General features: G+C 37.9%; 2 protein-coding genes across 3 annotated transcripts; one reads left to right on the forward strand and one right to left on the reverse strand.

Annotated features, from left to right (window-relative positions):
* The first annotated feature begins 6,473 nt into the window (after nt 1-6,473).
* Nucleotides 6,474-9,308, forward strand: LOC104825471 (repressor of RNA polymerase III transcription MAF1 homolog). Of its 2 annotated transcripts, none has more exons than XM_010557798.2 (11): nt 6,474-6,551; nt 6,927-7,013; nt 7,112-7,182; nt 7,259-7,308; nt 7,588-7,661; nt 7,742-7,804; nt 8,142-8,229; nt 8,479-8,541; nt 8,615-8,694; nt 8,807-8,878; nt 8,969-9,308. In XM_010557798.2, exons 2-11 carry the CDS (start codon nt 6,982-6,984, stop codon nt 9,048-9,050), a joined length of 675 nt encoding a protein of 224 aa, XP_010556100.1. In that variant the 5' UTR covers nt 6,474-6,551; nt 6,927-6,981; the 3' UTR covers nt 9,051-9,308. The 2 variants fall into 2 exon arrangements, with proteins under 2 accessions (XP_010556100.1, XP_010556101.1); XM_010557799.2 differs by lacking the exon at nt 6,474-6,551 and adding an exon at nt 6,608-6,737.
* On the reverse strand, nt 9,235-12,827 carry LOC104825470 (putative pentatricopeptide repeat-containing protein At5g13230, mitochondrial). The gene has a single exon (XM_010557797.1). It carries the CDS (start codon nt 11,850-11,852, stop codon nt 9,351-9,353), a length of 2,502 nt encoding a protein of 833 aa, XP_010556099.1. The 5' UTR covers nt 11,853-12,827; the 3' UTR covers nt 9,235-9,350.
* Nucleotides 12,828-13,351: the final 524 nt, after the last annotated feature.

The raw sequence follows: 13,351 nt of genomic DNA on the forward strand, positions 1-13,351 counted from the left end.
GGAAATGCCCCCATATTATAATAGAAAAATTATGTTTGGCCCCTCTTAAATAATTTTCTAGATCCGCCACTGATTGTGGTGGATGTTCTTGTGGTCTGGAGATGAAATGGCTTCAGTTTTATGAGAGGCGCAATATTGTGAAGTTTCTAATGCGTCTACATGAATACTATATTCCAGTACGTCGCCAGATTCTGAACATGAAGCCATTGCCAAATTTGGCTCGTGTTTACAGTTTGTTGGCTCAGGAGGAACAACACAAGATAAACCAACATTTTGTGCCAGCCAGTATTTCAGACTTCTGTTTTCCCTCAGTCACAAGCACATACTTCTTTTCAGCGTCCACGACCTCAGAATTCTAGACCAAAGCCAATTTGTTCTCATTGTGGTCTTTTTGGTCACACAATGAACATATTCTACAAGATATATGGCTATCCTCCTGGTTACAAGGCTCCAGGTGCAACTTATCATAATTCTCGTCCACCACGTCCTAATGTTCTAGCTCCAGGATTCAGACCTTCTTTTCAAGGCAATAGACCACCTATCAATTTGGTTCAATCAAGTTTTGATGGAACACATGATGCATTTGCTACTAAGAACGCTCTAGAGCAAGCTCAAGCATTATTAGCTCAGTTCTCTACACAACTCAAGGGACATGGTAATTCTTCAATGTCTTCTTGTTTTCTAGCAGCTCCTCAACTTCCCATATCACCAGGTAATTTTACCTCTCCTATTTTTTCCACCTTTGAAATCAACCTTTACTTTTAACCATGCTATTTGGATAGTTGATATTGGTGCGAGTGTACATATCTGTTGTGATCAATCTTTGTTCTCTGTATTGCAAGATATTCCTTCTGTTTTGGTCACTTTGTCTACTGGTGCCATTATTCCTGTTTCAAAATTTGGAACAATACATATTTCAGACAAATTGGTCCTCTTTGATGTCCTTTTTGTTCCGAGCTTTCACTATAATCTTTTGAGTGTTAGCTCTTTGACCAGAAACACTTCTTTGTCAGACACATTTACTCATGATTCTTGTCTTATTTAGGACCTTACTCAGGCATCGATGATTGACAAGGTAATCAGTCTCACAATCTATACATTCTTCATGTGTCACATTCTTCTCAGCCATCATTTTCCTTGGACTACCCTCTTTGCACTGCTGTTTCCGCAATATCAGTTGATCTTTGGCACCAGCAGCTAGGTCATCCTTCTTTTCTTCGAGTTCAATCTCTTGAGAAGTCGTCACAGCTTTAGTTTACTCCACTGTCTGACAGTGAATCTCATTACTCTGTTTGTCCATTGGCAAAACAAAAGCAATTATCTTTTCCTGTGTCCGGTCTTCTTCTGTACCGTTTAAACTTTTATATTTGGATGTATGAGGTCCTTTTCATTTGCCAATTCCTTCTAGTCATAGATATTTCTTTACCATTGTGGATGATTGCACAAGAGTTGTTTGGGTATATCTTTTGATCAATAAAAGTGATGTTTCAGATAAATTTGTTCGGTTCTTAACTTTTGTTGAAACACAGTATGAGACAAAGGTAAAATCTATTCGTACAGATAATGCCCATGAACTTGCTTTTCCTGACCTTTTTGCTTCAAAAGGAATTCAACACTTTAAATCCTGCCCTTATACGCCAAACAGAATTCTATTGTTGAGCATAAGCACCAACACATCTTAAACGTTGCCAGAGCCTTACATTTTCAATCTCATATTCCTCTTTCTTTTTGGGGTGAGTGTTTGTATTCCTTATTAATAGAACTCCAACTCCTTTGCTAAATCATAAAACACCTTTTGAAGCTTTGACAGATTCTAAACCACTTTATTCTCACCTGAAAGTGTTTGGTTGCCTCTGCTATGTTTCAACAACTGTAAAAGATTGACATAAATTCTCACCTCGAGTTAAACCTGCAGTGTTTTTAGGATATCCTCCTGGCACTAAGAGTTATCGAGTTTTGGATATTGAAACAAACAAAATTATGGTCTCTAGAAATGTGGTTTTTCATGAGAATGTATTTCTTTCAAAGACAAAAAATTTTCAACATTGATTCCTAATTTTGGTCATTCTGATGAGTCTAAATTTGCCTTTCTTTTTGTATGAATCTCCTTCTACAACTATTGTAGATTCTTCCTTGTCACTAGATATTTCAGGAGATTCTTCTGAGTTTGTCTTTCATTCTGAGTCTGATTCTGTGTCTAATTCTTCTGTGTATCCATCTTACAATACTGAGATCTCTGGTAGATCTCACAAACTTGTTAAAACACCAGTTTATCTTAGTGATTATCACTGCTATCTGCTCCAACATTCAGATTCTCCTCCCTCATCCTCTGTTACCCCATATGCCATTGCTTCTTTTCTCTCTTATTCTTCTTTATCAGCTCCTTACAAACATTTTTCTCTTTCTATTTCTCTTGACCCTGAACCTACTTCTTTTTCTACTGCTGTAAAATCTGAGCATTGGAAAGTTGCTATGAACCAAGAGTTAGAGGCCTAAGCTAGAAGTAATACTTGGGAGATTTGTTCTTTAACAGCTGATAAACATCCTATAGGGTGTAAATGGATTTTTAAAACCAAGTATAATACTGATGGGACAGTTGAGAGGCATAAAGCCAGATTAGTGGCTAAAGGTTACACACAATTAGAAGGAATAGACTATGTAGAAATATTCAAGCTTGTTGCTAAGATGACTACAATTCGGATTGTTTTGGCTATTGCTGCAAATCAGGGCTGGTTAGTTCAACAAATGGATGTTTCTAATGCTTTCCTGAATGGTGATCTTTCGGAGAAAATTTATATGTCATTGCCACCAAGATATGCTACACTTTAAGAGGGAGAAAGTACCTGTAAATTCTGTTTGTCGATTGCTTAAATCTCTATATGGTCTTAAGCAAGCTTCGAGACAATGGAATTTGAAGTTGACTCAAGTTTTATTGGATTCTGGTTATGTTCAATCAAAATCTGACGCTTCTTTGTTTATGAAGAGGCAGGGTACTAGCTTGGTAACTATTTTGGTGTATGTTGATGATATTCTTTTGGCTGGAAATGATGTTGAGTTGATTTCTACCATAAAGTCTGTTATAAGTTCTGCTTTTCAGATTAAAGATCTTGGAGATGTGAAATATTTTTTGGGACTTGAAGTAGCTCGGTCGAAGAAGGGTATTTCAGTTTGTCAAAGGAAGTATACATTGGAGATGCTTGAGAAGTTTGACATGATTGGTTGTACGCCTGCTTCCACACCAATGGAATTTCGGGAGAAATTGAGTTCTGAATCAGGTGATCTCTTACATGATCCATTACATTACAGAAAGTTGGTTGGCAAGTTGATATATCTTTGCATAACTAGGCTAGACATTAGCTTTGTTGTGACTAAGTTGAGTCAGTATATGTTTAAGCCAACTTCTGCTCATCTTCAAGCAGCTTATAGAGTGTTGCATTATTTTAAGAATGCTTCATCACAGGGATTGTTTTTCTCTACTGAAACTGATTTAAAACTTGTTGCTTACACGGATGCTAATTGGGCATCTTGCCCGGATTCTAGGAGATCTGATAGGTTTTTGTATTTTCTTAGGAGATTCTTTAGTTTTCTGGAAGTCTAAGAAGCAGGTCACGATCTCTCATAGCAGTGCAGAGTCCGAATATAAGGCTATGGCTCAGACCACTTGTGAGTTGGTTTGGATGTCATCAGTTCTGGTTGATCTGTCTATTCCGGTTATTAAACATGTTGCTCTGTTTTGTGACAGCATGTCAGCAATTCATATTGCGAACAATGTTGCGTTTCATGAACGCACGAAACATATTGAGCTCGATTGTCACTATGTTCAGGATCAGATTGAGGCTGGATTCTTGAAGCCGCTGCATGTTTCTTCCAAAGACAATGTAGTTGATATCCTCACCAAACCGTTATATGTTGAACATTTTAAGAGTCTTTTGTTCAAGATGGGAATCCATAGTGATGTCAATTGGGTTGGTCCAACCCATTTGGGTCCAACCCATTTGGATTTGAAAGAGGTTGAGTTGGGTCAACCCATTAATAATAGTGGGTTGGGTTGGGTCGACCTATTAAACTCGTATAAACCATATAACCCCATTTATATATTCACAAATTATTTATACATATGTATAACTATTAATATGTATACTCATATAACCTAAAAATTATCATTTTAATATTCGATTCGGTTTATCAATTCAATAAAAATATATACAAAATCGGATATTATATTATATTCGATAGTTTATAAAAAAAATTATACATTTCTTTTAAAAAATCAGAATTTTTTTTATTTATAAATTTTTTAAAATTTGATTCGATGTTTTAAAAATATTGTCGTTTAGATTTTTTGAACGGTTCAGTTCGAAAACGACACCGATTTTTTCAATACGATTCGATTCAGAAACGGTGACGAGTTTTTCCGGTATGATTCGAATTTTTTGATACGATTCGATTCGGAACGGTATCGAATTTTTTATACGATTTGAATTTTTCATCACGATTCGATGCGAAAATGACACCGAGTTTTTCGGTACATTTCGATTCGGAATGATACCGAATTTTTTATACGATTCGAATTTTCCGACATGATTCGATTCAGAAATGCCACCGAATTTTTCGATACGATTCGATTCGGAAACAAAACCAATTTTTTCGGTTCGATTTGGAACGGTATCGAGTTTTTTTATACGATTCGAATTTTTCGGCACGATTTGATGCGAAAGCAACACCGAATTTTTCAGTATGATTCGATTCAGAGCAGTATCGAGTTTTTCGATATGATTCGATTCGAAAACAAAACCGAATTTTTTAATACGATTTGATTCGAAAACGATACCAAACATTTCGATTTAATTCATATACATATATATTTGTATATATATAAATATCTATATATGTTAATTTTTATAGATCTAAATATAACAATTTTAATTAGTTACAAAATGAGTTTAATTTTAACTAAATATATAATGGGTTTAACCATTTAACCCATGGATTTAATGGGCCAAAACCCATTTAATCCATTTTAAAAAATTAGTCAAATGGGCTAACCCATTTGGGTTTATAAGTGGGTCGGGTTCAGTCGACCCGTATAACCCGACTCATTTTGACATCTCTAATCCATAATTTGTATTCTCCATGTTGAGGGAGAGTTTTAAGATGTATTTTCATCAATTTCGGTTTATTTCAATTTATTTCGGATTAGTTTCTATTTTAGATTTTGGTTTGGTTATTGACTCGTATATAACGAGATTTTAGTGGCATTTGGTCATTTAACGAAAAGTTTGAAATTGTCCCATATTCTTTTTCAACTTTTCTCTCTCGCTTTCGTTTCTCCCTATTTTGATTCTTCTTCTTTGATTGTTCTCAGGTTCTATAACGCAAAAATATCTTCGAAAATATTATTCATCAGCAACATTTCGATAACGTATAATTTATATTCATCTTGAACATTTTATTATAGATATATATTTACATATATTATCATTTAGATAAGAAATAAATTTTGTATGTATGATATTGAAGAACGGAGAGAAGAAAAACTGGAAAAAAAAAGCGAGAAAAAAAATTCTCACTCCACAAGCTCCAAGAAAAAGAAAATCTTTAAATTTCTCTATACGTAATCATGCCAACTTTTGGTATATTTCCAATCTCTTCAACGTCAATGAAACACATTATCTGTACGGGAGATGGGTTCCAAACTTCCAATATAACAATAAGCATTGTAACGTCATACATATATATGTATATATATACATATATATGTGTATATATATGTATGCACAATAATGAGCATTGTACCGTCATATGTATATATATATATACATGTATCATGTATGTATATTGGTACTCAACTACAAAGATATTGTTGACAAGTCAAAGTTCTAGTCAGCACTTGGGGATTGTACATATATATATATATATACACACTTGTGTGTGGTGTATATAAATGTGTATCCAAAACCTCACAAATAGTTGGCCTTTTTTATATTTTTGTTTCCCATTTGGTTAATTAAAAGCTGGACTTGCAGTAAAGCCTGAAAACGAGACAAGTGGAGTGCCGGAATAAGTGGAGAGGCATTATGACAATTATACCTTTAAATTAACATAATTTATATATATATATATATGTTAGTTCTATTAATAATCCCAATATACATAATATTTTATTTATCGAATCAGACTTCTAACATTTATTTATTTGATTAGAAGCATTTTTTAAATTAAATTATGATACAGAGGAGGCTGCTGACTAATATAATATATATATATATATATATATATGCGTGTTTTTATTTGCTTGGTCCGTCGCTATTACGTACAAGACCTCAATTTGGACACAATTACATGGGCTAAAAGCGGTTGTAGGCCCAATATGAGATATAAAACGGCACCCAGTTCAAGGCGACGTAACCCAGACGTCATGCAGTGCATCGATGGATGCGCATATATTCGCATCTTTCGCACGTGCGAGGATCCTCGTGTGTGTCTCTTCCTTCATATACACGACCGGGGCGATGTTCGGCTGCATTTTCGAAGAACGGTAGACGGTTTAGGTAAGACTCTCTCTCTAGATCTCGATCTCTGGTTTCTAGGGTATCGAATTGTATCTCCTTTTTGCGCTCTTCTTCGGATTAACGTTGAGAATTTGAATTTTTCACTACCAAATTCTTCGATTCATACTTATAACGGAGGTTGTGGAAGAATTTGGTTTCAGAACGGGAAATTAACCGGTGTTCGTGGTAGATTTCGATTCGGTTTCTCGTCTGTTGAATTTTCGCTCTCCTTCTCCGGAATTCAAATCGTTGACTTTAAATGTACATGCATAACGTAATTATATGATATGGGTTTTGTTCTTTTTTCGATCAATTTGCATAATCGGAGCCCTGAATATTGATGTTTGCAGTTGTTTTCTCCCAAACACTTTTTAGGGTTTTATCACTTGTCAGATTTTCTGGAGGATTTTGTAGCCACTGATCTGTCATCATGAAGTTCTTGGAGTATACTAATCTGGACAGGTTAGTTCTTGGTCAAATCGAGTTATCCTGGTTAAATCCTGCGAACTGTTTCTCTGTCGTGTCGGATTCTGAATTCACATCGAATGCTTGTTTTACAGACTGAACGAATTCATGGGTCATTTGAATCTCGGAGAAAGAACTATCAAAGGATGCTTGGAAGCTTACTCTTGTAAGAATCTGTTCGTGTTGTTTGTTTAAAGACTTTTGGTCCAAAAAGTGATAAGTTTGTTGATTGTTGTGTCTAGGCAAACACACGGGGACTGATAAAAGACTGTCTCTTAGTTTGGAGAATGAGGTAAATTGGTAGTATTCACCTGATGTTATGAAGTTGTCTTTTGTTGATCACAGCCATCTGGTTTCTCGTCTAAGATGATACTTTGATGCTCTCATGTATATGTAATTTATCAATGCGATGGATACAAAAGAGCAGATATAGTACTTGTCTAGTCTCTGCTGCATATATATGGTTTTCATGCAACATTTCGAATATGATGTCTCATACAGTAGTATTGGTTCCAGAGGCCTCAGGGTTTTTATTTGTTTATTTTTGTTCTTTTCAATCTCTCAAATTCAGATACTTGATTATCTTGGGAAATCTTCAGATACAGACTCTTCATCTCCTGTTGAGTTTCTCTTGAGCAGATCAAGGTTAGAGCTCTGGTCAAGTAGTTTTAGGCAGATCTACAATCTGTGCTTTCCTCACTGATACATTGTTGTGCCTGTTCCAGCCGAAAGGCATTGATCTACCTGGTTCTTACACTGTACCAGATGTATCCGGACTACGATTTCAGGTACCTCGATGTGTAACAGTTTTTGCTTTTCGAGGGAGGGTTATGGGTAATGTCAATGTCAGCTTCTTGGGCGATTTGGCAACCCGCTATATAATCCTCCTTCAACCTTTTTGTGTGGGAGTGTTGTCAGATGGTTTGACAAGCAGTTCTGTAACTGTTGCTCGAGTAGCTGAGAGTTCAAGTCTCTCCATTTCCCAAATGTGTCTATGTTAAACCTGTCATAGTCACTTATCGCTCGTGCAAGTGCCAAAAAGTGTCTGATAAACTCACCGAGTGCAGCTATATCTAAGTGGCTTTGTCATTATTGCGAATGTCTTCAAATTTTCTCCATTTTCAGCACCGTCAAGGCACACCAGTTCTTCTCCGAGGAAAGTTGGGACTCGTTTAAGCAGATTTTTGATGCCTATATGTTTGAAGCTTCGAAGGTATTTACGAGTTAATTTTCAATCTCAAACATTTAAAAGACATGTATGCAGTCTGATGGAAATCATCAGAAGGGTCATGTGATGGGATGGGAGCCATTCCTTTGAACTTATAAGTTTATAAATATTGATAAAATAGTAATGGAAATGGATCAAGATTGTTCGTTGGGCATAATGTTGTTTTTTTTACCATGAGGGCTTTGATGACAGAATATTTGCTGCTGGTTTACATTTATGATTCCTGCTTTGTAGGAATGGGTGGAGAGAAATGAAGAGGGTTCCCTTCTTGAGGCTCTCTACAAGGCTCTGGATGAGGTCAGTTTCCTGTAACCAATTCACTGAGCATTCAAAAGTAGAGGTGACACATTTTCTAACACAACTGTCGCAGGTTGTCAAGTTAGCCGAATGCGAGATATATGTATACAACCCTGATCCCGATGCCAATCCTTTCCTCGAGAAAGGAGCAATGTGAGTTACAACAGGCACTTGTTCTACAGAATCAAAAAATGAAAATTTCGAGCTGCCATTGGCATTGCAGTAAAGTTTGATTCTTTTTCGATTATCCTTTGGTAAAATGCAGATGGTCTTTCAGTTTCTTCTTCTACAACAGAAAACAGAAGCGCGTAGTGAGTTTTCGCTTCTGCTGCATAAGGTTAGACTATCATACCTTCCGCTTCGGTTGACTCTTCACGATCTTGTTTCTTTCATTTCTCCGAGACTCCAATGATGTTTTTTTTTGCAGTAATCTGGCAGATGAAGGATTTCTTACTGACACCATAGCTCAAGCAGACGATGAGGAGATATTCAATGACATGGACATATGATCCAAGTTTCCCGAATGGTAGCTGTACAATTTGTACAAAATCTGTATATCATCGGTGTTATGTTCTCTAGGCGTCGTGTCTGAATCCAAGGGTAAGCTTTCTCACTTTCCTTAAATCTGTGTAGCTCTGACCTGACTTATGCGTTATAGGACTTACGTTGTCAAGTGTAGAAGCGTGTCCAGGGTTTGTCATAGTCCACTGTCCTTGGTTTCGATCTGAAGATACAGATGTTGAGATCTATAATCTCTCTTTCAATTCGATTCTACTCTTATTCATGTTTCTCGGATCAGTTGTTTACGCTCACCAGTAATCGCCACAAGAGCACTCGCCCTGGTGAAAATGGTGGAAGCGGTTCATGTCTCTTATGACAAGATCTCGCTGCACGATCTTCGATATCAGTTTCATGACATTATGACAGTCTGAGCATATCCGTAGGTTCTTGATGATTCTGAGGAGATTTCTCGACGGCATTCGGACAAGCCCAAAAGCCAGAGCCAGCCTCTCGCTATGAACCCACAGGCGCCGATCCTTTTCGTCATCGTCCATATCCAGCACGATCACGCTTCGATCAGGAGCATAACCAGCTTGTCTTGTCTTTATGTTTAACCATTCAAGCATTCCGTTTATAAGCTTCTTGTCAGGATGCGAAGAGGAGCTTCCAACGCTGAAGTAATGGACACTTCCTTGATGTTCTATCCAACTTAAACCAGGTTCTTTACTCACACCATTTTCCCTCATTCTTCTCCTTGTTGATGCTACATCTGCCCATTTCTTCGCACCGGCATACATATTTGATAACAGAACGTATGTTGCTTCATCTTTAGGATCTATCCTTAGAATCTGCTCGGCCGATTTTCTAGCAAACCCTAAGCTTTTCTGAATGACAGAGGCACCGAGCATCGCCCTCCAAACCATAATGGTCGGCTCGTGTGGGATTTCCTCGATTAACTTCATGGCCTTGTCTAGTTGCCCTGACCTTCCCAAAAGCCAGACCATGCATGTGTAGTGCTCCATAAAGGGTTCAATGCCAAAGTCCCGAACCATCGACCGGAAATAACCTTGACCGAGATCCAGCAAACCTGCATTGCTACATCCCGAAAGAATCCCAACAAATGTCAGCCCATTCGGTATGCAACCGCTTCCTTTCATCTCCTCGAAGATTTTCAAAGCCTCTTTTACCAGACCGTGCGTAGAATAGCCCGAGACCATCGTATTCCATGACACTACATCCTTTTCAACCATCTCCTCGAACACAAAGGTTGCGCCTTTGATGTCCCCACACTTTGCATACATATCTACCAAGGCATTGCCTACAACCGTGCGTAAGTAATGACCGGTTTTTATTGTCTCTGCATGAATCTGAACGCCAAGCTCGAATGCCGCCAAAGATGCGCAAGCCCGGAGAGAGCTAGAGAAAGTCACTTCACTGACTTGCACTTGATTTCTGAGCATTTCGACGAAAACGGATAACGCCCTTTCTTCGCCATCTGACTGAGCATATCCGACGATTATCGTGTTCCAACTGACTTCGTTCTTGTCTGGTGAATCGGCAAATAACTTCATTGCACTGCCCATGATGTCACATTTAGCATAAACGTCCATGAGAGCGTTCAACACATACACATCTGATTCAAGACCGACCTTCACCACGAGACCATGAATTTGCGTACCAAAGTCGAAACTTTTTGCTGTGGCACAAGCCTGAAGAATACTGGTGAGTGTAAACTGGTTAGGTGTAACGAAAGCTCGTCTCATACGGAAAAATAGATCCATTGCCTCTCGGGTATGATCACTTTGAGCAAAACGGGTGATCAGAAAGCTCCAATGGATGACATCCTTCATTGGTAACTCATCGAATATCTTCAGAGCATTGGGCATGTCACTGAGCTGTGTATACAGTTCTAGCAAGCCAACACCAACATATATATTCAACCCATGACATGATTTTAAGATATGACCATGAATGGCTCTTGCCATATCAAATGCTCCTAGTCCAAGACTAGCTTTCAAGGCAGCGGCGAAGGTGTAATTGTTAAGCTTGAAACCGGCCTTCGCCATTCTGGAAAGTAGCTCTAAAGAATCCTCGAAATGGGCATTTTCGGCATAGCAAGAAATGATCCCCGTCCAAGCTACATTATCCTTGTGTAGAATCCCTTCGAATACTTTTCTCGCACTATCGACGCAACCGCAAAGCGAGTAGGCATCGACAAGAGCAGTCCCGACGAAAGCATTGGAATCATGACCGAGCTTAACGATCGGAGCGTGCAGCCAAAATCCAACCTCTGCCATTTCCAGACTGACGAGCAGCTTCATGAACGAACTGAAGGCGAATTGATTAAGCTCGTGACCTTCTCGATGCAACCTCGTAAACAAACCAACAGCATCCTCAGACGTATCAGACAGCGTATACCCTTGAAATAGAGTGACGAACGAAACAGTGTTTCTCTCGGACATTTCGTCGAATACCTTCACCGCATCCGACAAACGCCCCGCCTTCACATACGCATCGAGAAGAATGTTGGTGGCGAAGAGGTCCAAGCAGTTTCCTTTCTTCAAGATATCGGAGTGAATCGCCATTGCTGCAAGTGGGTCGTTGTTTTGAACGCAGCGACGGAGCAAACAACCGTAAAGACGAGAATCGAAGCCCGGAGCTACCACCTCCGGCGAATCCGAACACGCTAACATCGATTCGGCGGCTTGAACAGAGAACCCACAGCGCCGAATTCGCCGCCATCGAGACGCTTTGCAAATCTCCGGCAAATCGAAGGGCCTTAACGATCTGCTTCTGAAGAACCCAACCATGCGAGTTCTCGAGCTTCGTCTCAAGCCGCCTTAAGTTCACTTCGAAAGTGCGAGAGAAATGGTATATATATAACTATATAAGCCATGGGAGCAGAAACGGAACTCTCAATCATTCTGCCCGAATGAACCAAACCGGCCCAGACCGGCCTAAACCGGCCCAATAAAATTCAGGCAAAACGGTGTCGTATTAAGCTTGGTAATGAACTAGGGTTTGTCAGAGTGGGCTATAAAATCTAAGCTCCGACTTTGCAAACACCATCCCCATGTCTCTGCTACTTAGATCTGAGATTTGAACTATCGTTCGGTATCTGTTTCTCTTCCTTCGTTCTTCTTTGTTTGGTCGGGTTTTTTTTTCCTGGGCTTGATTTTTTTTTGTCTGTTTAAAAAATGGATTTGAGGAAGAAGAATTCAGAGCAGATGATGAGATACGCATTGAAACAAATGCTTGCCGATAATCTCCATGAGGCTTCTTATTAATCGAGCTTTTTAAAACTGATGCTCTGATTTTCTTCCTCCTTTTCCCTTTTTTTTTTTGTTTACAATTAGTATTTTCAATAAATTCATATAATGTATCTGATCTATAGAGATTATTCTTCATCGTTTTTTTATTCACTTTTGGATCTCCTCGTCGAAATTAGGGATTCACTGTTCAGTCTGGATTCGGTTTGAAAATTTTTAATTTTTTGTTTTGTTTTTTAGTTTTGTAAAATTTGGTCCGGTCATAGGAAGTTTGGTTCGGTTCGGTATATGTCACACTGAACCGGTTAAAAAAATATTGTTAGAAAATTTTAAACGGTTCGATTTGAAAACATTATCGAATTTTTTAGTTTGGTTCTGAGAAACTGTTCCGAAACATCCACGAAATCATAATCGCTTGAACCGGTTTAGGGTGACATGTACCAGATTTTAACCGGGGATCACTTGGGATTTGATTTTGACATTAAAAAAAAGGTCAAATCTATTTGTGGGTCAGTCCACCATAGAAAAGTAAATAAATTTGGATTCTTATATCAATGTACAACTTGCCCAAAAATTACATGAGTAATATTACCCTTTTTGAATACTTTTCTCGAAAGTTGTTTTACGGTCTACATGAAGAAAAATTAAATCAAAGTATACTCATTTTGGTTATGTTAGAATATTTAGTTTTTGCATTAATTAGATCACAATACTATCATTTTATGAGGGTTTATATTTTATAACGATCTCGTGAATACTAAATGTATAGCTAGCTACTCATACAGTTTATTTATCTGAATGAAATTTGATTTGATTTTTCTAAGTTCAAATTGTTTTTCAATCATATTCTTTCATGAATTGTCGGATCATTTATATATATATAAAAAAAGGGAGAATATAACCAAATCTTTTTCTCGTGACAACGTCGGCTTCAATCATGGAGCTTGTGGACCGTCTAATCTCTCTTTTCTCACTTTGTGAGTTTAAACGCTACTAATTATTCTTTATATAGTTTTGCATATAAACGTATTTCTCACCCA

Source organism: Tarenaya hassleriana, unplaced genomic scaffold (genome assembly GCF_000463585.1).
Source record: "Tarenaya hassleriana unplaced genomic scaffold, ASM46358v1 Cleome47, whole genome shotgun sequence".
Classification (NCBI taxonomy): Eukaryota; Viridiplantae; Streptophyta; class Magnoliopsida; order Brassicales; family Cleomaceae; genus Tarenaya; species Tarenaya hassleriana.

Excerpts from the sequence above, each read along its gene's own strand:
- LOC104825470 (XM_010557797.1), bottom strand. The coding sequence starts at position 11,852 with ATGGTTGGGTTCTTCAGAAGCAGATCGTTAAGGCCCTTCGATTTGCCG.
- LOC104825471 (XM_010557798.2), top strand. The coding sequence starts at position 6,982 with ATGAAGTTCTTGGAGTATACTAATCTGGACAG. Across the intron at positions 7,014-7,111 it reads GAGTATACTAATCTGGACAG|ACTGAACGAATTCATGGGTC; the intron begins GTTAGTTCTTGG and ends CTTGTTTTACAG. Across the intron at positions 7,309-7,587 it reads CTCTTAGTTTGGAGAATGAG|ATACTTGATTATCTTGGGAA; the intron begins GTAAATTGGTAG and ends TCTCAAATTCAG.